The sequence below is a fragment of the Archocentrus centrarchus genome, chromosome 2 (assembly GCF_007364275.1).
Source record: "Archocentrus centrarchus isolate MPI-CPG fArcCen1 chromosome 2, fArcCen1, whole genome shotgun sequence".
NCBI classification, from domain to species: domain Eukaryota; kingdom Metazoa; phylum Chordata; class Actinopteri; order Cichliformes; family Cichlidae; genus Archocentrus; species Archocentrus centrarchus.
The window spans coordinates 25,733,614-25,758,756 of record NC_044347.1 but is presented as its reverse complement, the minus strand read 5'-3'; the positions used below and the strand labels follow the sequence as shown (position 1 = coordinate 25,758,756).

Below are 25,143 nucleotides of genomic sequence, written 5' to 3'. Positions count from 1 at the left end.
ATCGATGCCCAGAGGCTTTGCTTCATTGTTAATTCTTGGCTGTTTATAACCCTCCGTGCTACAGTGTTTGTTGGCTTTTGGATCCGGCTCCTTTTACAGAATGCTTGTCTTCATCCCAAAAGTGCCATGGATGTTCTGAGTGGAGGACACTGATCTCACTTATCTTTATTTTCTTCCCATGTCTCATGATAACAATGTGTTGTAATCCGCTACCTTTTTACATCATCCTCGTGAGAGAGTCTCCACGCATACAAAGCAGTGCTTTCAGCTAAACCGGCAGGCTGCGTTTCCTCTCACCTCGAGTTCATCGAGTGTACAATATTCTCAACCCATTCATGAGAAACTTGACCAGGCTTCCAGCACTTAGAGGCAGTAAACAGATTGTGATAACTGTGAAGATATAATGCAGTGCATTTGACTATGCCTCTCTTACATAACGTTAATGTCTGCTATCTGAAAGAGAAATGCTAAGCATTAAAAGAAAATTTTCTCCAGCTAATGAGAAACCAGAAAGTTCACTCAGAGACGCCCACCATCCGTGACACATAGTTAGCATTTCTTTGATAGCATCAGGAAGGTTCTTTGCAATCTATCCCTCCTTCTTAGTTTGAAGTTATGTAACCGCAGTATTATCCTGACATTTCTTCTCATCATGCGAGTGAAACAATAATGGTGCCGCATCGTGATTTGCTCCGAAGCACACTCGGCGTATTTCTGTTTGCTTTGGTTACACTGATGACTCAGCAGCAGAATCCCACGTCCCACCAACTGTTTGGGAAGGAAAGCACGAGGAGCCGCTCAGAAACGTCCACAGAAGCACGAAGGCACTGTGTGCACTACAGCGGTGTCACCGTGTGCTGAAGCACTATTTATTGCTTCATAGACCCACTGTTTTCATGGGTCTCTCTCGCTCTGTGTGTGGCTTGTGAGTGGGATTGAGGGGATCTTAGCCAAAAACCACTCAATTTATTTATTATCAGGTCCATGAGTATTTGCACAGTAACATAATTTTTGGGCTGCGAGGTGTCCAGGAGGGATCCTAGTTACCGTAGATTCACAGACCACTTAAATGAGCTCTTTTTGGTGGGTTGGAGCAGCTGGTTTATACTCCTTAATGGCTGAGCACAGGCACTCACCTCATGAGGACGCTCACGGGTGAGGGTAGGAGCAAAGATTGACTAGTAAATCGACGGCTTTACCTTCACATTCAGAGTTCTGTTTACCATATCAGACCACTTAATTACTTACACCACTGCAGACGCTGCACCCATTCATCTGTTTTTCTCCTGCTCCACTCTTCCCCTGCTTATTAACATGACCCTGAGATACTTGAGCTTTTTCCACTTCAGGCAGCAACTCGTCTCCAACCCGGAGTGGGCAGTCTGCTTTCCGGCAGATAATGGCCTCAGACTTGAAGGTGCTAATTTTCCAACCTAGCCATTGTGTAATCTTATGGAAACTGCTCCCCAAAAAAGCAAAGAACTGATTCTGAGTCCACCAAACTGAACCGTCATCTTTGATTCAAGGACTCAAAATTAATGGGACAACTAATGCGATGTCAAACATAAGAATTCTTATTAATGCTGGGATGCAGTCAATAACTGCCTGAAGTCTGAAAACCATGGGCATCTTCAAATGCTGATTTCCCTACCTTAAGACGCTCTGCCAGGCCTTTACTGCTCGTTTGTGGGTCTTGCTGCTGTTAGCCATCTGTACTGTGAAGCACTGTCCTACCAGTTTTTCCACATTTGGCTGAATCACAGCAGAGTATAGCCACGTACTTCTATCAGCAGTCACATCATCAGTAAACTTCTCTTCCACTGGCAGCCACGCATGCCCGTGGATCACACTGCTCCTGCCATATTTGACAGATGATTTGGATCTTCTACAAGTTGATCTTGTAGAAGATCCAAATCAAAGAATCTTGTTCCAGAATTCTGGAGGCTTTCTTAGTGGAGTGTACTAAACACTTCCAACTGATTTGGACACTAAAGTTTCTGCTGCCTCTAAGAGGTTTGTGTGGCTGTATGTTCATTAAAAATCATGCAACATTTTTGCATCAATCAAAGCTGCAAACCTACAATTCTGCCACAACTTGATTACTTCATTTAAAATCCACTGTGGTGGAAAAATACCTTTGAAAATAACTTCAAAATACTTCACATGGAAAACTGCACACTAACAGTAGTTTTATTGCATTTTACTGTGATTTATTCATAATTTGATACTCAGAAGAAAAGATGAGAAAAATGTAAGATCATTAATCCACAATTAATATTCATACCAATCTGTATGAAATAAATATATCTGTATAGCACAACTCTACATTATATAAATCTCTTTAGACTTCCTGTCTCACAGGTCTAGGAAGAAGTTTTGAGGCGTCTGTGAACAGTTTTTTTTTTTTTGCTTTGAAACTACTTTCTCCCAAAGATTTTAGTCCCTGTTGGAACTGGAAAAATGATCTGACTGTTTCTGGAAGGATGTGCTTTAAATATTGTTGTGCTTTGTGCTTTATTCAGGTGGAAGCAGACATCTCAGAGTTTCAGATCTTTATGCAACAGTCCATGTGCGATCAGTTGCTTGCTGCTGGTCAGCGATCAGAGTTCACAGATTTCAGTACCGAGTGTGTCACCCATCACCAGATTGTCAGTCATGGCCTGTGGGATGCGGTCCCACTCCTCCTGGAGTTAGAGGGTCAGAGAGGGGGCATTTTTATTCAGCATTATATGTTACCACCTACATCTAATTCATTTTAACTATTTTAATGTATAAAACGCTTTTAGGTATTTTAACTTTTTTTTTTTTGGATGACTTTCTGCATTTCATTTAATCTTAGCAGTTACATTCTGCTAAGCATTTATCAATTATGGTTCATTGTTTTTACACATTTATCCGTAACGCTTAGCTATTACTTCATTTAACAGTTAGACCCATTTTTTCTATTGAGGTATTCAGACTGTAAGGTAACAAATCTGTCATAATTTTAGTCATCTAGTTATTCAGTTCCTACCGTGACTTTATAATCACGATTATTCGTGTTTCTCACATTGGTTGTTTGGATTAGTTAAATTAATGTTTGTATGGCTTCCATAAGAGTGTGCCTTGGAGTACATGTACCTCTGAATGAACACTGATTACATAGGTGTAATCCTTGTTACTGTTTGCAGTCATACACAAATCATTCCCAGTTAGGTTTGTTATTATTTTTAGTGGAAGTTTACTCTTAACTCTTAACCGTCCGCACAGCTAGCCGCCCTTCATTGAGCCAGGTTCTGTCAGAGGTCTCTTCCTGTTCTTCCTCCCCACGTCACCTAGTCCTCGCTTATAGAGGATCATCTGATCATTGATGTTCTCACTCATCTGTACTGTAGGGTCTTCACCTTTGTAATATAAAGTTCTTTGAGATTCCAGTTTTGGATTGGCACTATGTAAATATAACTACACTGAACTGGAATAAAAAATTTCAAAATGTACAGGTTTCATGGCTGCCTGTGTAGACTTTATATTAGATGATGAAGGGCAGACAGCAAACTATAAGTCCAGCTAAAGATGTTTAAGCAATAATATTAGTAACAACTTTATTTTAAGACTCTTGGTGCTAACTTTGCTTCAGGCTGTCTTCTTCGTCTCTGTCTCCTCATCTTTTAGGACGGAGCTCCGCTGAACTTGAGTTTCATCCCATTGGACATCAAACTAACCAACTGGGATGACCTGCCCGAGGCCTTCAGCCGGCACCGGGAAAATCAAATACAGGTCTGCCCTTCCCGCCAGGCTGAGTGTGTATATGTGTGTCTCTTGCATGTGCTTTGATATTCATGGGTGTGTGAGGGTGTGTATGTGGACTGGGGCATTCACACGAGGGAGATGTACCTACCTACTTAATTTGTCATTACTCTAAAAACACTTTAAAGGTGAATTAAAGTGGAGTTGACTTCTAGGTTATAAGATGTGCCAATGTTTGCTTTTCTTGATTGATGGCAAAGACGACAGAGGCGTAGCCATAACAAGAATTTAAGATGACAGAAAAGTCTGCATATGCGAGAGAGCGCAGCTAAAAGTTTTCAGTTAGTGTGCCCATAGGCTGCGTTAAGTATGACCTTAATTTTAGACTAAGATAATTTAGTTTCATATCTCGCCAGTGGAGCTATCTCCTCAATTCCACTGACCCAGTGAAGATGAGACACGAGGCAGTGCGGAGGTTATTAAACCTAACAGATATGTGTGTGTGTGTGTGTGTCACTGCCATGTGAAACTAATGACAACGCTGATCATGAGCAGGAAGAGCAGCAGCACGCCATTGGGTCCCTGACAGATAGGTGGTTTCAGCACTGCAGGGCCTGCATGAGGGGGAAGAGGACAAGGAGGTGGAGGTGGGGAATGATGGAGATAGGAGAAAAGAGAGGGGGTGGTTTGGGGGTTTGGGCAACCGAGGAGACCGGCAAAAGAGAGAGTGCAGTTTTATGAGGGTTGTTAAAGGAGACAAATCATCGCCTCAAACGACCCCACACGCCAACCAGCTAATATTAAATCCTGCAATCTGCCATGCCGGTACCAACTACTGACAGAAGCCCCACCTGTCATGTTGTTTATGTTGCTTTGTAAAACCAAGACGTGAGTTGCATCCATCCTCCGACCCATCATTTATGCCCCGTTACACTCCAATTGTCCATCACAATCAATACTAAAATAAAGTAAGCGGTTTAATGCGGCCTGTGAAACGTCTTGGATGGGGAAGCAGTGGCGTGTAAACACCCCTGCAGCCAGAACAACACAAACAAAAAAAAAAATCAAAACATCTCTAAAATGAATCATCAATTATGATAGCATATGTATTAGAATAATCAATATTTAATGAAAACTGGATCAGATTTCTGGGAAGATAATTCTTAATTGTAAGGTCCCTTTTTCATTCTATACTTGTGCCTCATAGCGGGTAAGAATAGATGCACAGATAGAAGTGTTTTCAGCACAAATGGTTTATGGCTTTGCTGTTATACTTTTGCTAAAGATTCTAAATCCTTATTTACATTAACTGAGGGGCTGCACGTGTAGTTGGCCGTGGTGTTTCCCCTCAGTTCATCATCTGACTGAAATAAGCCATTTTAAGCTATGACTTTCTTCTGATTGGCCGCCCCTGCCAAACAGAAGGTTTTAACAGCAGGTGGGTGGGGCTTCTGTGCTAAGGCCCCAGTCAGCCAGGCCTAGAGACTAGTAATGACTGGTTGCCAGGAAAATGCATATTCTCCAACTGGTTGGTAAGTGGTTGTGGGACTTTTTCACACAGGTTCAGGTAGGTTTCTATAGCTTTTTTTCCATGAATAAATGAAATCATCATTTAAAAAACTGCATTTTGTATTTACTCAAGTTATCTTTGTCTAATATTTTTCAGAGCACTGTATATGGCTGATTTCCAATCCCTACATACTATAAAGCTGGTATAAAACATAGAATTCAGTGAGTGAATCTAATCAAATCAGCACCATGACCTTAAATATAAATTCATTTCTACTACCCTTACACAAAAACAGTTCAGCAACACGTCATGTATAGAGCCAGTATCTGATTTAAAAATTCTAAAATGATTTAGGACATTATATGGAAGATTTAAATTTCCAGTCTAAAAAAATTCCACTTGCTTGAACAGTCCTTACCTTTGAAAATAATCTCTCATTATCCGTTCCCAAGATGCTGAGTACCACAAATGCAGCTTTATGTACATCATCTGCACCATGAAGGCATCACACGGATGAGAAGAAAAAGGAAATGCGTTGAAGGTGTAAGCGGGCCTATTAGATTTAATTTTCCATTAATTGAAGGTGCCAGAACGCTGTTCCAGATCATTCCGGCCTATGCCGTGATGTTTGTGTATATCAGTCGTGTATGTGACATTTAGACTCTGAAAGTAATACCCAAATGTTACAAGGGTCCTAGTAACATTACTGTGATGACTTTTACATGTAAGTAACCATGGTGCAATTTAGATATGATGACACAAATTTGATAGAATTTTAGATATTAATTCCACATTTGCAGATACCATCAGATTAAGGGAAAGGAGTGAGTATGTGATGAGAGCTTAGGTAGATTCATTTTTTTTTTTTTTTTTTTTAATGCAAAGAGGGACCATTCAGTCTGTCCAGGCATCTGTTTGTGAGGTTTTACCTTTCCAGTTAATAGACTCCACAAGGATTTGGCAGATGTGTTCTTTACTCTCCAAAGACATGCAACTTGATATTCATATTCCTGTATGCTTAGTACCTTTTGTACACTTTGGCTGTATTTATCAGAAGGGGAGAATAAACAACATGGAGGATTTCAGGCTGATAATACTATGATAATATATGCTGATGATATGCAGCTTCTTTCTCATGCCTGATTGGCTTAGCCTAATCATGTGATCATATTGTGCTGTGTGATTGGCTATACCTATTTGACCATTATTCACTGAATTGGAGAAAGTGGGGATTCCCCATATCTAGCAACTGAGCAGCTGTCCTCAGTCACTGAACAGCTGGCAGTAGAGCCGTCTATTTATAGTAACATCAGGTCTTATTATTAGCCTGTGATGCCAACTTCTGATTGGCTGAGCATTGTCTTGCATGTTGTCAGGGATGACTCAATGCTGTAGATGGTACAGGCTATGACTCGTCATTGAGCAATTTTAAAGCCATACCTGCTGCTCAGCAATATTGCTCTAATGTAAACAGTATGATTGCCTTATGATTACTGTGATGTTATACATAATACATTGATATCAGTTGATTATGTAGTATGGGTGCATTATGTAGTAATATTCCTGCATGGACATGAATATGATATATTTGGCTTTTTGTTATAGGTTATATAAATAGAAAGACATTATGTACCCTTGTACAAGAGTGCAGGATGTACTTTCTCTAATTTAGTCTGAGCTAGGATGTGGTTACCAAAAAGTATTTTTAGAAATCTTAAAGATAATCACAGAATATCAATCTCTTGCAGCATACTTAAAATTGATTTGATTTAATGAGTATTGTTAATACTGAAGTACGTATTATTTCTTTACTAACTCAGGGGGTGACTAAAAGTATTTCTATAAAAGTTTAGGGCAAGGCCTCCAAATCAGGGTGAAGATAGTTCAGCAGAATGGAATCAGATGTCTGCTGAAAAGGGGCTGTAATGTCATCCTGACCTCTACATTTATTTTATATTTTTATTAATCGCAGTAGGATATCCCCATCATTAATGGGTCTTGGTTTTTTTTTTTGTTGGTTTTGATGTTTTATTTGCCTGTAAGACAAAAACAAAACGTTAAGGGATAAAAGCATCATTATCATAAAACTTTGCCCAGATACTCAGTGAAAATCAAACCACTCTGTTTCCACCCGCACGTCGCACCTATTAACCTGTCTGACCTTCGGCCATTCTGCAAGCTGGAAAAAGCATCCTACTCTCCTCCTTAGTTTTAACCTTTGACATCTGATTCAAATTTTTGACTCTCATCTAACCTCTGACAGCCGAGCAGAACAATTACAATTTCAGAGTTTTACTAAGTTTATCCAGAGGTTTCATCTGTACTTTACTCCCGTCAGGAGGGAAACCCTCTGTATGTAGAGTATTATTTCTATTCTCTACCAGCACATGACACTCAGCATGATGCTGTTCAATGAGTCCTGGTTTCAGCTCTTTCAGCAATATTAATTGCCTTCAACCTCAAGCATGTGATCGGCAATAATTTAGTATAGCTGACATTTGTAATAATATACAGATAATGTACCAACAATCGCAGTTTATCTAATTGTCATTCTACACAAGCCTTACAATATTATATATCCATTTTTTTTGTTTGTTTGGTTTGTTTTGTTTTTTTTTTTTTTGGGGGGGGGGGGGGTGCTTTCACATGGAAGCAATGAACGTCTGCAATTTTTAAGAACCCAAGTTACTAAATATAACTATACATATGACTAAATGTTTACTCAAATGCTGGCATTTAAATAGTATACACGTTTGACTTTGAAACCTTTTGTATAAATTTGTAGCTCCTTTTTTTTTTTTTAAATGTTAACACAGAAGATTCACAGAAAATTATGTAATTTATGACACTTTAGATCATTCAAAACTTCCAGGCTATGAATTAGATTTTATCAATCACATGATCCAGGAATGGGAAGCTTATGAATTCTAGTCCTACTCATGGTATTGGTATTTAATTTCGTCATTTATTCATCTGGTTAGGGGGTGGGTGATATAACCTCAAAATGATATCATTATATTTCAAGGACATTTGCAATAATGATACTTATGAAGACCTAGAAAAAAATGCTAAACATTGTTTTATTGGTGATTGCAGCTTGCAGACAGCAGCATTTATTAGCACAAACAAAATGACCTGCTGTCATTGATTACAGACCGCCTAATTTAAAGTGTGAATCTATTGCCACAAGGTGCCAGCAGCAGCATTATAGTGCAATAGTAGCCACACAACATCAGTCAAACAAACAAACAATATGTAACCACTGTGGTAATTACCATCCCTTTGCTCTTCTTGTCATATGTAGTGTAACTAGTGAGCATTTCAGTGATGCTCGGTTATGTCATTTGTTTACTTTTGAGCTGCTAGCATCTCCTCTTTGCTTGCCTTCATAGCCTGGTTGTACTTGGCGCTGTGTTTGTTGTTTCCACCTTCAGCAGGATCAGTTTTCTTGTGTATTTTGAAAAGTATTTGTTGGAGGTCTGACCACTTTTTTGAAGTAGCTCCTTTTTTATGTACTAAATTGTCATCAGAGGCCGACGCGCTGCTCTCACTCACACACACGTTTGGGCTTGTGCTGTTGTTGAGCATGCCACAAAATGTAAACACATAGCATCACTATGTCATTGATACTGCAAGACGACACAAACAAATGAATAATAAATACATATATTTCTTCTTTTTTGAAAGCTACATATTCAGTGTATAAGACGAGGTAATCAATTCCAGGACCTATTAGCATGGATGTTTGATTAACACTTATGTACAGATATGCAGCTGCACTGAGGCCCCGTTTACACGTTTTGCCGTTGTCGTTTCTGAAAAGTGACGCGTTTACATGGAGACGTTTCAGAAACGATCTCCGTTTACACGGAAACGCAAAACGCTGAAAACGCTGCAGTTCCGTTGCCAGGCCACAAGTTGGCGGTGCGCATGTACCAGTGCCCCCGTTTGCAAAGTGCATTCCGCTCTCGTGTAAACGGGAGTCCGAAACGCATCAAAACTGTGCCGTTTTCATTTTGAAACCGTTTCGCGTAAACGGGGCCTAAAAATTGCTGAGAAAATGCATTTACAAACAACAGCGTCACATAACGTACATGTACTGTCGCAGTTCATTTGTAGATCAGCTACTATACATAGTATCCTGTATATAATTTGTAAGGATATGAGGGTTCTAAAAATAATTCCCAAATTCTATAAAGATGTTGATAATTCTGGTACCCTCTGCAGTTTATGTACTAAGTTTCATCCAGATTGATGAAGACGTGTAGGAGGAGTTAGGGAACATACATACGTACTGTAGGCTACAATCATTATAGTCAGAGGTGCTTATTAATGTTATTGGAATGATTTCAAGTTTATCATCCAGACCTCAAATATTCATTTGCACCCAAGGGTCAAATCAGTGAGTACTAATTACATTAAAATATACCTGAACAATAAAGAGATCAAGAAAGAGAGCCTGCGTGTTGTCATAGCGTGAACCCTGTCTGCATAATATAGACAGTTTTATCTTCACCCAGGCCATCTTTATGTGACGGTGAATATCATCCATTGCAAAGAAAAAAACTCTTTTCGAGTGTAATACGTAGGTAAATTGTCCATCAGGCCTTGGTGTCTGGTGTGCTATATTTGTTATATTGCTGGTAGATTTTCTTTGAATCCCGCCTTCACTGAAAGAATATACGTCCCTCTTTTGGTTTAATGGGTTTTGTTCAGCTCTCTGGAAAACCGTCTCCTTTGAATTGTTTGTTTTCAGCTGAAGTGTATTTTCAAAATTGAAAAGCTAAAGAAATGTTTTGCTTTTAAAGAGGTTCCACTGTCCAAACTATCAATTTGTGTTGAAAATGAAGACTCCGCCGGCTGTAGTTGCAGCTTGAAATTGAATATGAAGTGAGGTGTCGTGTCGCCCCGCAGGTGCTGAGGTTTGTTCAGGAGTGGAGCAGTCTGCCAGCCATGAAGCAGAAACTGCTTCGACGCAGCGGTCTTCTCTTCCACAGCCCGACCCTGGGCTTGCAGCAGCTGTCCGCCGCCCAGCGCCCTCAGTCGAGCACCAAGAGGTCAGATTCTTTTCTTGAAGGAAACTTTAAACCTGTCCTCTAATCAGTGTTTTACAGTCACTGACATGAAAGATGAAAGTGGTCTCTATAGAGTTTAAACCTTTTCCTTTTTATATAGTCTATGGATCATAATTTGTTTGGTTTTAGGCTAGTTTAAAAAAAAATGTGTTTTCCCAATTTGTGCAAACCCAGTTCCCAAAAAGTTGTGACACTGTGTAAAATGTAAATTAAAAACAGAATGTAGTGATTTGCAAACCTCATAAACAATTTATATATTTCATATTTTATTCACAGCACAACACAGAAAACATCAAACGTTTAAGCTGAGAACTAGCTCATTTTGAATTTGATGGCAGCCACGTGTCTCATAAAAGTTGGGACAGAGTCGTGTTCACCACTGTGTAGGATCCCACCTTCTTTTAACAACAGTCTGTAGATGTCTGTGAACTGAGGAGACGAGTTGTTGGACTTTTGGGAGAGGAATGTTGTCCCATTCTTGTCTGAAACAGTAAAATTTCACATCTTTTACCTTAAATGCTTCATGTTTAAATCAAATTTAGCAAAAAAAAAAACAAAAAAACATTTGGGATCAATATTTTATTAACGCATTAACCAAATGTACAGATTTGTGATCCCACATATGGATGGGTTTCCTTTATTCCTTGAATGCCACACCATTCTTGTTCTCTACAATTTCCTTCAGCTTATTTAGCAAGCTAGCTACATCTTCCGGGATTTTAGTTAACATCAGCAGCTGCCAGCGTGAAACAAGAAGCCTGCCCTTATTCACCAGCGCCTGACATCAAAGACCCAGCGTTTTGACTCAGTGTTTTCAGATGTGAATTCTTCCTAATCATCACTATAAACTGCACATGTGCACTAAGGGTCAGTTGTGGCACATCTTCCCTGTAGCACTTCAGTAAATCTGTAAACTGTAACAAGTGTGCAAAAATGCATCTCCCCCACAATGAGCCAGTCAGCACGATATCCTCTGATGTGGTTTTGAATTGGTGGAAATGGTGAGATTTAGTAGTTCCCAACATTATGACAGAATCCGAGAAGTAATGTGTGAGATTTCACAGAGAAACAAGCGGATTTGTAAATACTAACTGCCCCAGGCGTCATGGAAGGCTGAACAGTATCTGTGTTTGTGTGTGCGTGTGTGTGTGTGTGTTTTCATGCACGTGTGTGTGGGTGTATGAAAGGGTGTCTGCTGAGACATGAGAGAGAATGGGATGAGCTCTGTGTATGCGTACATGTGTGTATTTTTTTTTTGACAAACAAGCATTGTTACTGGCACACTAATTACAGCTGGCGTGGATTGAGGCAGGGAGAGTTTGCCAATTACAGGGTAGACTCGGGTGTGTGTGTGTGTGCGCGTGTGTGTGTATGTTTGCAAGTGAGGGAGAGTGTTCCTCAACTGGGGAAAGCGTTTGGGTGCATGAACCTAATCAAGGTGTGAGTAGGAGGCAATTGGCCCGGCTTGATTTGATACCTGTTTGATTTATTCACTAATCAGAACCAATCAAGCTCCAGCTTTGGCTCAGCGGGGCGATCACAGCTCACCATCCCTGCTCTGAGACGCTCAGTTTTCAACTACTTCAAACTTAATGTACTTTCCCCCTGGTTTCCAACACTGGATATTTTTTTGTCATAAACCATTCATGGTGATTTACAGCGATTTTAGAAGAGTTAAGCAGATTTTAATCCAGTTTGCATCCTGGCGAAAGGAAACTTGATTGTTAAAGTACCGAAACATTTGAAATAAAAGGTCAATTGGTGCCAATAATGACCACTTTAATGCAGAGAAACGCTGATGGTAGTTTTCATGTATGTGTGCATACAAATACATAATTGCTAAAGCTAGGCATCAAATGTAGAAGCCGGTAAAGTTAAATGTTTTATTCAATGTTATGCAGGCAAATCTTTGTCATCAGAAATTTACAGTTTTATGCAACCATCCAGTCAAATTATAAGCATCACAACTATAGAATTCAGTTTGTGTATTTACATAAGAATTGGTAGATCAAAATTACAGTGTTGGAGTGTTTTAGTGGGACTTGAGAGATGTTTAACCAAATCACTCACAGTGCAGGCTGGAAAAAGGAAGCAGACCTCTATGCTAATGACTAAAAAAAGCTATTTGGAGTCTGGTGTTCCAGTTAACCAGATGAGGCTGGAACTGCAGAGGTATCCCGCTTTTTAAATAAAGGCATGCGAGGTCTGGTCTTGGTGTGACCCATGCCTGGGCCACAACATCTTCCAATGAGACCTTACAAAAAGGCTGCAAAAGCAACATTTCTAAAAACCTGCGTGTTTATTAATGCACAATAACAAACTGTAAACTGCTCACTAAAAACTGCACATCTGAAATTTGAAAAAGACCACTCGGATGTTCCACAACTCTACTGAACATCCTGGACACCCCACAGTCACTGAGGGGAAAAAATCCATTTTAAAATTGTATCACGAAGATTTACAGGAGAATGTCAGGGCAGCACGACTCGAAGCTGGAAGAGATTTGTTGATAGAAGAGAATGACCCAAAACACACAAATAAATCAACAACAGAATGGCTGAAAAATAAGAAAATTCATGTTTTCAAATAGCCAACTCAAAATCTTGACCTTAACTCTGGCGTGACCTGAACAGGTCTTTTCAATCAATACATCCCAGAAATGCTGATGAGCTAAAACTGTGTTTGTAGGAAGAAGATCCAATACTTCTCTTTGCAGTGCACGTCTCATAAGCAGCTACAGAAAATGTGTAACAGAGGTTATGATGCTAATGGAAGCTCCGCTAGTTACTAAATTCGAGAAATCAGCCTTTCCAACCTTTTCACTGCGATCATGCAGCAAAACTTTTGTTTGTTACAGTATATACAATACATGGAAGTAAATAGCTTTTGTAACAATTTTGAAATCATGTGGAGCATCTAAAAAGATGAAAACTCAGAACATTTATATTTGGCTGAGATTGAAGTATGTAAAATACTTTTGTTGCATCATCTTGGCAGCTTACATTAAAACTGTACTCCAGCAATTCAGCAATTTGCATAGAGTTGATGGACTAGTTCGAATTTGAAGCAGCGGAGGCCAAGATTTTTTTTTTCCCCTTTTTTTTTCTACAATGATTCACTGCAAAAAAAAAAAAAATTAGCTTTTAAAAAGATAGAAAACAAATGCTGGATCCCACACTTCCCTTTATACAACCAAAGATCTTCTTCCATGATAAATATCACGTATGTAAAGCTCCCCCAGTTTGAAGTCTCAAGCTGAAACTCAAAAAAAGTAGAATTATTTTCTCAGTTTTGGCAAACCTCATCCAGGCTGAGTGTTACTGCTTATACCGAGTAAACTCAAATTTGCAAAGTTGCGTTATTGAAGGGCTTCTCTATAAAATACTTTTAATTCTTACCATGCTGAGCACTCCTGTGAGTTTAAATTCGCTTTGTCCAACAAACAGATTTTTTTTTTTGTATACATTGTGCACATGTTGAGCTAAATTGAACATATTACATATCAAGTTCATGTGCAAACCTATATATTTGAATGTATTAGTTCATGTGCCTTGGAATTTCTGCCGTTGAAAAGGCTGCTGCTGTGAGCCCTGTCTCATTGAGGCCGGTGGACAACAGCAGTCAATCAAAGCAACTTCAGCCGGGCCATACCGGTGCAGCAGCTCGTTAGTTTGATTTCACACAGCTGAGCAGGGTCTGGCCTCTGTGCCGAGCCGCGGGCCAGCTTGGGCCGAGGCAGGCGGCTGTCTGCGCCTCTGCGTGTACGCTGTCAGCTACCCGCTGCCTCGCTGAGCCTGTAACAGCGCCCCTGCAGCTGCGCATCAAATGTCCACCAGCAGAAAACCGTGTCCAGATAATCAAGTTCAAATCATGCTGTGTTTCGTCAGTCCTCATGCAACCTCCACCAAATCTGTGCTGCATGTTTAAATTTACTGTAGCTTTCTACCTATACTAGTAATATTAAAAGAATAGCCTGTCAGTTTGGGGAAATCCGCTCATTTGTTTGCTTACTGAAAGTTAGGTGAGATTTAACAGTAATTATGAACCACCAGCTGCTGAGCAGTTAGAAAGTTATTAGTCCTGGCCACAAAATGGTCCAGTATAAAATCCCTATAAAACTTCAACGTGATGTTTATACAGTCGATTTTTGCACAGATTGAATAAACAAGATAAAGCACGATGGTTAGTGGGTGTTACAGGTGCTAGTAGTTATTTTTTGTTAGGCTAGTCATTTTCCCCATTCCCATTATTAATCTAAGCTAATGTTGGGTTTCACTTGGGATACTTTCTTTAGTACACTATGTACACCAAGTACTTGTGCATGAATTTTGACAGGGTAGAGTCTCAAAATGAATATAGCGTGTCGCTTACAAATAATGACATTTTTACAATATTTCACTGTCATCATGCTAGCTACAGCAGTTTGTGAACATTTGCAACTTGTCTTCCCTTCTGGCCACATAATACTAAATTATTCTACAGTGAAGATTACAATTAAACACACTCAAACATTAAACAGCACAACACACGTAATGTTTTGTTATACTTATACTTACCTTAAAAATATATCTGCCTCTATTAGCTAAGTAGTTAGCATCCTCTCTTCTATAGTTGATGCACTCAAAATAGTCGAAGTGTGGAAGTATGCAATTTGAGACAAAGTATAAGTTTCCACTTGCCAACTTGCTTTATATTTCTAGAAACGTGTGGTATCATCATGTGGTATATTGTTGAGAAATAGCCTGAGTGATATGTGTATTTAATGATAATCAATTCAATTTTATTTACATAGCGCCCAATCACAACAAACGGTGGCCTCAAGGTGCTTTATATTACCCTTCTGGCTGCTCAACAGTCCTTCAATAATTAGAGAAAACCCAACAGTCAAAACGACCCCCTGTGAGCAGCACGTGGTGACAGTGGGAGGGAAAAACTCCCTTTAACAGGAAGAAACCTCCAGCAGAACCAGGCTCAGGGAGGGGCAGAGTGCTGAAAGAGGTGAATGAAAGAGAAACACTCAGTGCATCATGAGTAACCCCCCCCCCCCCCCCCCCCCCCCCACACACACACACACACTATGCTATTATGTCCTCATGTTTTTTTTAATGCTAATTTTGAGATGTTAATGCCTGATTAAAAGTATTGTAATCTGGGGAAAGCTCTAAATTCTTTAGTTCCTCCAGGTAAAGAGTGAACTTATAATACATGGGCATAATAGAGTTTATTTTTTGTTATAGATTTTGTATAAAAGATGGACAAGTTGGGTAGTGAAGTTCTGTTGATGACCGTAAAGCTAAATATTTTCTGCTGTCATCATATTGATGTTTTAAACCAGACATGACCAGCGAGGGGTCGATCTTGTTGATGGTTCTTGGTTTTTCCTCCTTTCTGACTCTTAATAAGGACTGCAATTTACAAAATGTATCAAACATGACCTGAAACTACCCGATTTAAGAGCATAGAATCATCAGGAAAGGGTTTACTGAGGTTACAGAGCAAAGGAGCTGAGGGTCCATACTTTTCCCCCTTTGACTTCTATACAGTCAGAAGTCTGACAAACAGAAGACTCCTGCTGGCTTTAAAAACAATACATTTAGTCAGTGTTTATCAGAAAGTCATGATCATGCCAGCCTCCTTCTGGAAATCAAGATACAAACTGGCGGTGTCATTAGACCTCTCATATATTTAGCGTTTCTTGCCAAAATTAGATTACATTAGAACTTTATTGTCATTGTACATCAAAACTGTTTTTCCTCGGTGCAGAATAAAATAATACAAAGGAGTGAATAGATTTAAAAACTCTAAAATTAAATCATGCATGCACACACACACATTCACACACCCAACCTATAACCATTGCTCAGCTCATTTAGCAGCTTTCCAACAGCTCTAATGATTGTATGCTTAGATTTCAGCCAACATTGAGGGCAGCAGTGGCTCTGGGATAAAGATTTTCCTGTGTTTGACTTTATTTTAAGAGTTCTGTATCTCCTGCCTGATGGTAGCAGCTCAAACATGGAGTTACCAGGGTGAGATGAGTCTCTTAGTGTGTTCCAGGCTTTTTTTCAAGGCAGCAGGAGTTGTAACTGTACAATTCCCGCTTCAGTGAGGGGAGAGGACAGCTGATGATCTTCTGAGCAGTGGTGATGACTATCTGGAGTGTTTTTCTGTCCGCGGCTGGCAAACCAGACACAGACACAGTACGCCAGATTGCTCTCTGCAGAGCAGCAACAGAAGGCCACCAGCAGTTTCTCAGAAAGTTGTTGTTTCTTGAGGAGCCTGAGAAAAAATAGTTTCTGCTGGGCCTTTTTCACAGGTGCTGTGGTGTTAGCACTCCAGGTGAGATCCTCCTTCATGGCGATGCCCAGGAACAGCATCTCCACACAGTCCAGAACAGGAGTTGACTGTCCGCTTTGTTCCTCTTCCTGTAGTCCACCACAACCTCTTTGATTTTTGCTGCGTTTAGAACCACCACCCAAACAGCCTCTCAACCTCATCCCATCCAGCTGATAACCCCTCCCTCCCCGGAGATGAGCCTGATCATGTTGCTGTTATCTGGGAACTTACTGATGGTATTATACAAGGTAAAGACGGGGGGGGCTCAGCATACAGCTCTGTGGGGAACTGGTGCTGAGGCTGAGGGCTGTGGAGGTGTGGATGCCTACACTGACCCTCTGGGAGCAGCTCACCAGCAGATAGTCTGATAAACTGAGACCTGCATACCTTAAACTTCTTCTGAATGTGTTGAATCTATTTACTTTCTCATAAAGCATTCGCAAAGCTACTATATATTATTTAGAATGAGTAATTTTATATGATTTCCATCTAAAGAGCAAGGGAGACTCACATTTGTCACTACTGCTAGTAGCCAAAACCTCCAAATGGCACCTTTAATACATAATATTCAATAATAAGCAGACTAAGCCCCTTTTGAATAAAAGATACTGAAAATCCTGTCAAAATCATGGTAGGTTTTCACAGATATGTGCCAGCTCGACAAACATTTTGAAAAAAAGAAGCATGCGTGAACCTGGCTGCCCCCTGATTCTGGTAGAAGAGGTTTGGATCATAACAGAAAATATGATTCATTCAGCAAGGAGCAGCAGTCACCTCAGTGTACAGAATTACTCTCCAGGCACATAACTGCATAAAAACATGCAAACACACACACGCACACATCCACTCTCTCCCAGAAGCGCCGTTGGACTCCAGTTTAGTGTAAGGTATCTCGTTTCATCCAGCCTCTGCGCTGGGACTGTTTGAAGCAAAGGAAGCTCCTGTGTTTGATGGAGACTTACCTTCTTTCTCATCTCCTCTCAGCTTCCAGAGAAACTTCTCCACTTTGATGTCTCTCCCTCCTCCACTTTCTGCCTCCTGTCATCCATCTTTCCTTTATATTTTTTTTTCCTTCTGCCTTCTTTCCAGTTCCCTCCCAAAGAAAGTATTCTGTCCATATGGAGGTGGTGGAATTGCATAAAAATGTTGTAGCATAGCCTGCAGGGCCAAGTAGAAACACTAAAAGCAGAATTTAGCAGTGGCAACACCTTTCACTGGCGGGATGTTTCGTGGAGGCTGTTATCTCATTAGTAATCAGAAAAAACATATAATCAGGATAGAAATCCATCAAGTAGAATTCAATAACCTATTCAAATGATTTTTTTTCTTATAAAAGTACTATAATACGTCCTACACAGAGCTACAAATAGTATTTGCAGGTGAATGATATGGGTGGTGAATACCCTTTTTAAAGTAAATATCAGCAGACTTTCAAGAAAGTTTTTTCCTCCCATGCAAAATAAGGTGGGAGGATACTGTCGTCATTCCACCTGCCTGTCAATCACTCCGTCCAGAGTCTGTCCGTGAGGTTTTACCTTTCCGGTCTATAGACTCCAAAACCACATGGAGTTGAGCCATGGAATTTGGCATATGTGTTCTTTACTCTTCAAAGTTGTGCAACATGATATTCATACTCCTGGATGTTCAGTACCAGTTTGTACACTTGGCTGAAGTGGAGCGTAAACAACATGGAGGATTTCAGGCTGCTGATGCCCGACAGTAACAGCCCAACCGGTCACAGCAGATGACCCCCCCCTCCCTGAGCCTGGTTCTGCTGGAGGTTTCTTCCTGTTAAAAGGGAGTTTTTCCTTCCCACTGTCACCAAGTGCTGCTCATAGGGGGTCGTTTTGACTGTTGGGTTTTCTATATATTATTGTAGGGTCTTTACCCACAATACAAAGCACCTTGAGGTGACTGTTTGTTGTGATTTAGCGCTATATAAATAAAATTGAATTGAATTGATGCTATGTTAATATAAGCTAATGATATGCAGCCTCTTTCTCATGGCTGATTGGCTTAGCCTAATCAGGTGATCATATTGTTCTGTGTGATTGGCTATACCTATTTGACCAATATTGACTGAAATGGAGAAAGTGGGGATTCCTTATATCTAGCAGCTGAGCAGCTGACAGTAGCTGAAACTGGGGAATCCCAAATTTCTCCACAAAGAGCCAGTTTATAGTAACATCAGGTCTAGGCTGCAGCGTTAATGATTAGTCTGTGATTCCAACTTCTGATTGGCTGAGCATTGGTCAGAGATGACTCATGGCCATTAATGGTCCAGGCTGTGACTCATCATTGAGCAATATTAAAACCATACCTACTGCTCAGCAATATAGCTCTAATGTAAACACCACGGTTACCTAATGATTACAGTGATGTTATAGATACTGCATTGATATCACCAGCTTATGTGGTATAGGTGCATTATGTAGTAATATTCCTGTACACACATGAGTATAATAGGATGTGAATATGATGTGAATACCTTGTAAGTATGCTTATTGTTATAGGTTATATAAATAGAAAGACATTATGTAGTGGAAGAGTGCAGGATGTACTTGCTCTAATTTTATTTTTTACCAAAAAGTATTTGTAGTAATACGCTGGAATACGTATTATATCTTTACTAACCCAGAAGTGCCTAAAAGTATTTGGATAAAATTTTAGTGCAAGGCCTCCAAATCAGTTTAGCAGCAGGGAATCAGACGTCTGCTGAAGGGTTTCTGTTCTTAAATGGAGCTGTAATGTTATCCTGACCTCTACATTTATTTGATATTTTCATTAATCAGTGGATCATGTTTTACTGTATTTAAGAAGTCAAGACACTCGTGTTTTATCCTATTTTTTTTTTTTTACTGTGTAATAAAAGTTTCTTCTTATTTAAACAGTGTTAAATGTATTTTTCTCCATATCTTACAGTTCCAGGAGCTGTTCCAGTTATTGATTCCTATTTCAAAGGTGGCAAGGCTGCTGTTTGCCAGCAGTTGCATCAAACTAAGTTCAACAACTGACGCAACTGTCAGAACAAATGCTTGGAAGATGAAACATTAATTATCGATCTGCACGACAATTAGTGAAACAGCTTCATCACTGGAGTTGATTGTCTGTGAAATAGCTACACCGTGCATTAGCTGCCTCCTGTCTCTGTTTTTTTCCTACCTCATCATTTTTGAATTTTTGCTCTTCGCTTCTGTTCCTCACTTCTTGCTAGCGACAAGCGCTTCTGTCGATATATATTTTTAGCTATCCTCAACAGGCTTTACCTTTTTCCAGGTAGCCATTTGTAAATAACGTGCTCTTAACACTAGAACCGCCGAGGGGGTCATTTTTCCAAAGGCAAAGAGTCGCTCCTTGAACAAATTAAGTTGTTCATTTTTGTAATTATAAGTAAAAATTTCAATTTTAGGGGTTTATTAATTTTTTACAAATGACTGAAATATTTTCTTAAATAAAAAATCTAAATAATTAAATTATTGTAGGAGGAGAACATGATGGCAAAGTGAAAAAAGGATTTTTGGTAATGGGCGGTACTGGTTACGTTAAAATGAAGAAGCTATAAAAAGCAGAGCGCTCACTGTGAAACAGATTGAAACAGCTCGTTGCCAACATTTTAAAACCTCACAGCTGGCTACAACAAAATAACACATTTTAATAAATTTACTATTGGCAAAGTGCAACACTGCCGGTACATCTGTGCCGGACCTGCAACTCTCTCTCATCCACAATCCACACTGCTCCACCTCGGTCCGCAGCCCTCCACAGCTCCGCTGCTCAGGCCAAACACCCGTCTGATTCGGCTGCTCTGCCCTGGATTTCACTTTATTTGCTCAGATTAGTACTCCACACTCTGGACTCTCTGCTTATCTGCTTAGTTCAGCTACGGTTCTCTGCTGCTCTGCACAGCCAGCAGCCCGCCCCGTTCTCCACGCGTTCCATCACATTCCTTCTCCCTCACTCGGACCTGCTTTTGCCCGGCTCAACAGCCCATCTGCGACCAGCTCAATCCTGCAATAATTATTCATCTTTCATCTAATGACGATCCCCTATTGTAGCTACAATCACATCTAGCTTGCTCTGGCTCATATTATAGCAGCCTTCGTATCACAATGCGCGTAAACAAGGCAACCCAGAATGCCATGATTGTTTTACATTAATTTCTGTGGGATCAAAACGACATACTCAAGGAGTTTTAGGTATAAAATTCCCTATATGATGAATAAGCCCATTTTGGGGAAAGTCATGACATATGAGATGATGTTTTATTTTAACAGTTACATCATTTTTAAAATGCTAAGAGGGTCAAAATGACCTCCTTGGGGCAGTTTTGGTTTTAATGGCTTCTGCTGTAATCTTGTGGAACAAACTGGTATTACACAAATACGTTCAAGAGTTCAGGTATCTCAGGATCTTGTTCATGAATGATGGCGGGGGGGTTGAGAATGAGCTGACTGATGCGGCGTCTGCAGTAATGGAGACGTTGTACCGCACTGTTGTGGCGAAGTGAGAGTTGAGCCAGAAGCCAAAGCTTTGGATTTACTAGTTGATCGTTCCAGCCCTCGCCGATGGTCACGAGCTCTGGGTAGTGACTGAAAGAACACGATCATGTGCACAAATGGCCAGAATTAACTTCCTCTGTCGGCTGTTAGAGACAAGGTGAGATGTTCAGAGAGGGTCTGTGTCCAGAGGACTCAGCTAAGGTGGTTTGGGCCTCTGATTAGGATGCCTTCAAAACTCCTCCAGTACGCACACATGTTAGGAGACCCTGGGGCAGACCCAGAGCCTCAGGAGTCCCCCATGAGGAATTGAAAATAATGCTGGGAAAAGGACGCCTGGAATTCCCTGTTTATCCCGCTGCCGGCTTCAGATAAGGAGAAGCTTATGGTCGAGGAGCTTACTGTCAATAACCTGTCGATCAGCTGCAGCACTGCTGACATTAAATTCTTCTATAGGTTTCCAGCTCTTATTAAAATGAGCAATAATTTCCAAAATAGCCACCAGTATACACAGTTCAGCAACTGAGACCTAAATAACTCATTCTAAAAATATGCTTGATATTTCTGGTGGGAAGTTGACTGCATTTGAGGTCAGTTCCATTGCACAGTGGCATTTACGCAGTAAGTACAGGATGCTACTGGTAAAACAACAAAGTAGTTTGTTAGTTGGTTGGTGAAGTAGTACTAGTTCCAGCAAGTACTAACAGTAGCGTGACTGTGATCTGCTGGGCTGATGCTTGTTGACCTCTGACTTCCCCGTGGAGAAGAAAGGTAGGATAATTGCTCTCTGCGGAGACCATTACAGTGTTGTATCATCCCTCTGCTAAAACCCATAAAGTTACCAGTGGACATTTGCTGATTGGTCACTTTTCCCTCTCAAGACTTGTAGAATCTTCTCCTGTCAAGAGCAACGTGTCACTGATTTTCTTTCCCCACTCTCTGCATGTATTTGTGTCGGCTGTGACATCCCAGGGTCATTTTAATCCCGCGCAGATTGGAATGTAGAGTTTTGTGCAATTTTCAGCCTGCACACCTAGCATCTGTATCACAACGGCCATAAAAACCAGTGGCGGGGCAGATGGATTAGATTAGATGATTGACGATTCCTGTGGGGAAATTAGATTGTCTGCTGCTGCAATAGTAATAGGATTCAGCAGGGGAAGAAGACAAACAGAATATAGGCACACATTCAGAATAGGAAATAAGCAGTGGAAGGAAGAATCAGAGCATTTAAGCACAGTTTGGTGCCAAGAAAAAAAAAAAGTGCATCTGGCATTGTGCTGAGGCCATTTGCAGAATTTTGCTGGTTGTGTAGGTGATAGTGTGTGTTACTTTTATGTGGTTGCATCCCAGGATTACCGCTGTCCAAAAAAGATGACTAAGATTACCGGTATGCTTGAGCAACCTCAAGCATCCTATCATACCTGCTTCTATTCCTGTCCGGAGAGAGTTTATGAATCCATCTCCTTGCAACTGCTCCCCAGTGCTTTGGTTATGTAACATCCACAAATTTTCCATTCCCTCACGGCGCCATTTTTATCCCATTTCATAGGTTCCTCAGTCGTGACGAGGTGGCTGAGGCCTCCCTGAGCAAGGCCCGGGAGGAGGGAGGCAGCGTCCGACTGGTCACAAAGGAAAACTTCTTCACGAAGAGGAAGCCCGGCTCTTCGCTAACATCACCTGCTACAAAGAGGTTGGTTAAAGGGACAAACGTGGACATAAAGGTGAAGCTGTCTTTAAGAAGGATGCTGGTAATACAAAGCTAAAATTCAAATCCAGTTCTAGCTGGCTGTTTCTTCTATCAGCCATGCAAACAGTATTTTGATCGTTCATAGATCCGTTCTTGTTTGTAATATTTAAAGATGAAACTTCAAGGTCTGCACATAAAGGTGGTTTGTCTCCACATGGTTTCCTCTTCAGGATTCAGAGTATTTTCATTTTCTTTCCCTCAGCTGTCTCCATGGAGATCTGTATGTGCCTTGTGGGAGAGGCACAAAGGCCCACTGAGTGTGTTAGTACAGTAAATATAGACCATAATACGATCTACTGGGTGAGCTGCATCGGCCAGCTCACCCCAGGAGGCAGTATCTCTATGGAAACCTGCAGCAAACACACACAAGCTCTCACACGTGTACACACATATACACAGCTACTGGTGTTACATACAAAATGTCTGTGATAATCTATAAAGTGCCTTAAAGGCTCTATTCAGGATTTGTGCTTTTATACAACAGCTTTTTTTACTGCATGAGGTCTACAGCAGTGTCTGAAAGTATAAAGAAGTATTTGGCAGAAGGTAACATTTTTGTGTAGGTAAACGCACTAAAAGGCAGAATGGTAACAAAATTAAATGGTCGTTTTAAAAAGCCTGCATCTAATCCAACATAGGGTGGGAGGGAGGAGGAGGTTTGATATTAGACAGAGAGTCGAGATAAAGCCTGGACAGATCATCCATGAGAAACAACATGTAAAGATATTTTTATAAAGTAACACGATTGATATCCGTTATTATTACACAACTGTTATCTATTTAAGCATTTAAGTAAAATTTTTACAAAACAAGTACTTCCTGCTGCTCATATGACTTAATTTGCTGACAGTTGAACTGTGACTAGGGGGTGATTAGCTTATCACTTTTCATACTAGAGTTTATATATATATATATATATACAAAATATAATTTTTTTTATTTTTTTTTTTTTTTGCATTAATCATCCAGTTGCAACTAATTCCACCCTCAGCCTCTGGGTGACCACTTTTGATTGCAAGGCAATTGCACAAGTTGCCTGGTGGGCAGCAACCTCCGAGCAGTCTATTAAATTACAGTCAATATCAGAAATATTGGTGAAGGTTTCCAAATCATGGGTCTCTAATTTATAAACACAGAGATTGCCAACATATTGCAGTCAGTCAGTCAGTCAGCACCAATAAGCACAACTTGTCTATGATGCCTCTCTTGGCAATAGGTGACTCGACTCAGCTGATTGCCAGCTTTGTAGACTGATTATATTTCTATGTAAAATTTCTATAGGCTTTAGGTCAGGTGAGCGGGGGGCTGGGGGCTACACGAGGCCAGGCATTGTCGTGCACCAGGAGGAACCAGGACCCACTGCTCCAGTGTAGGTTCTGACAGTGGGTCCAAGGATTTCATCCTGATACCTAAATGCAGTCAGGGTGCCGTTGCCTAGCCTGTAGAGGTCTGTGTGTCCCTCCATGGATATGCCTCCCCAGAGCATCACTGACCCACCACCAAACTGATCATGCTGAACAATCTTACAGGCAGCAAAATATTCTCCACGGCTTCTCCAGACCCTTTCACATCTGTCACATGTGCTCAGAGTGAACCTGCTCTTATCTGTGAAAAGCACAGGGTGCCAGTAGTGGACCTGCCAATTCTGGTATTCTATGGTAAATGCCAATCAGGCTCCACGGTGCTGGGCGGTGAGCACAGGGCCTACTAGAGGGGTTCGGATCCTCAGGCCACCCGCATGAAGTCTGTTTCTGATTATCTGGTCAGAGACATTCACGTCAGTGGCTGCTGGAGGTCATTTTGTAGCTCTGGCAGTGCTCATCCTGTTCCTCCTTGCACAAAAGAGCAGATACTGGTCCTGCTGATGGGTTAAGGACCTTCTACAGCCCTGTCCAGCTCTCCTAGAGTAACTGACTGTCTCCTGGAATCTCCTCCATGCTCTTGAAACTGTGCTGGGAGTCACAGCAAAACTTACGATACATATAGGAAATTTTCAATAGGGTTGAGGTCGGGGCTTTGGGTAGGCCATTTCAGAAGCTTAATGGAGCCATTTTTAAACAACTGCACATTCCATCATCAACAATTGTACATAAGTACAAGTTATTCAGATGTGTCACCACTTTGCCTAAGAAGACCCAAACTGTCACCCTCAGATGAGTGGAAATTATGTAGGATATTCAGGAACCACCAAGGCTCAAGCCTGGAACTGGAAACTGCTGGAACACCAGCGTCACAGTCCACAGAGGAGAG

General features: G+C 40.7%; 1 protein-coding gene across 5 annotated transcripts in view; it reads left to right on the top strand.

Annotated features, from left to right (window-relative positions):
* Nucleotides 1-25,143, top strand: part of zranb3 (zinc finger, RAN-binding domain containing 3) — a 180,865-nt gene that overhangs the window by 144,275 nt on the left and 11,447 nt on the right. For all 5 annotated transcript variants that reach the window (XM_030746915.1, XM_030746910.1, XM_030746895.1 and 2 more), the window contains 3 exons: nt 3,652-3,756; nt 10,151-10,293; nt 22,696-22,836. In XM_030746915.1, the coding sequence (XP_030602775.1) occupies nt 3,652-3,756; nt 10,151-10,293; nt 22,696-22,836 (389 nt within the window). The remainder of the gene's footprint in view (nt 1-3,651; nt 3,757-10,150; nt 10,294-22,695; nt 22,837-25,143) is intronic.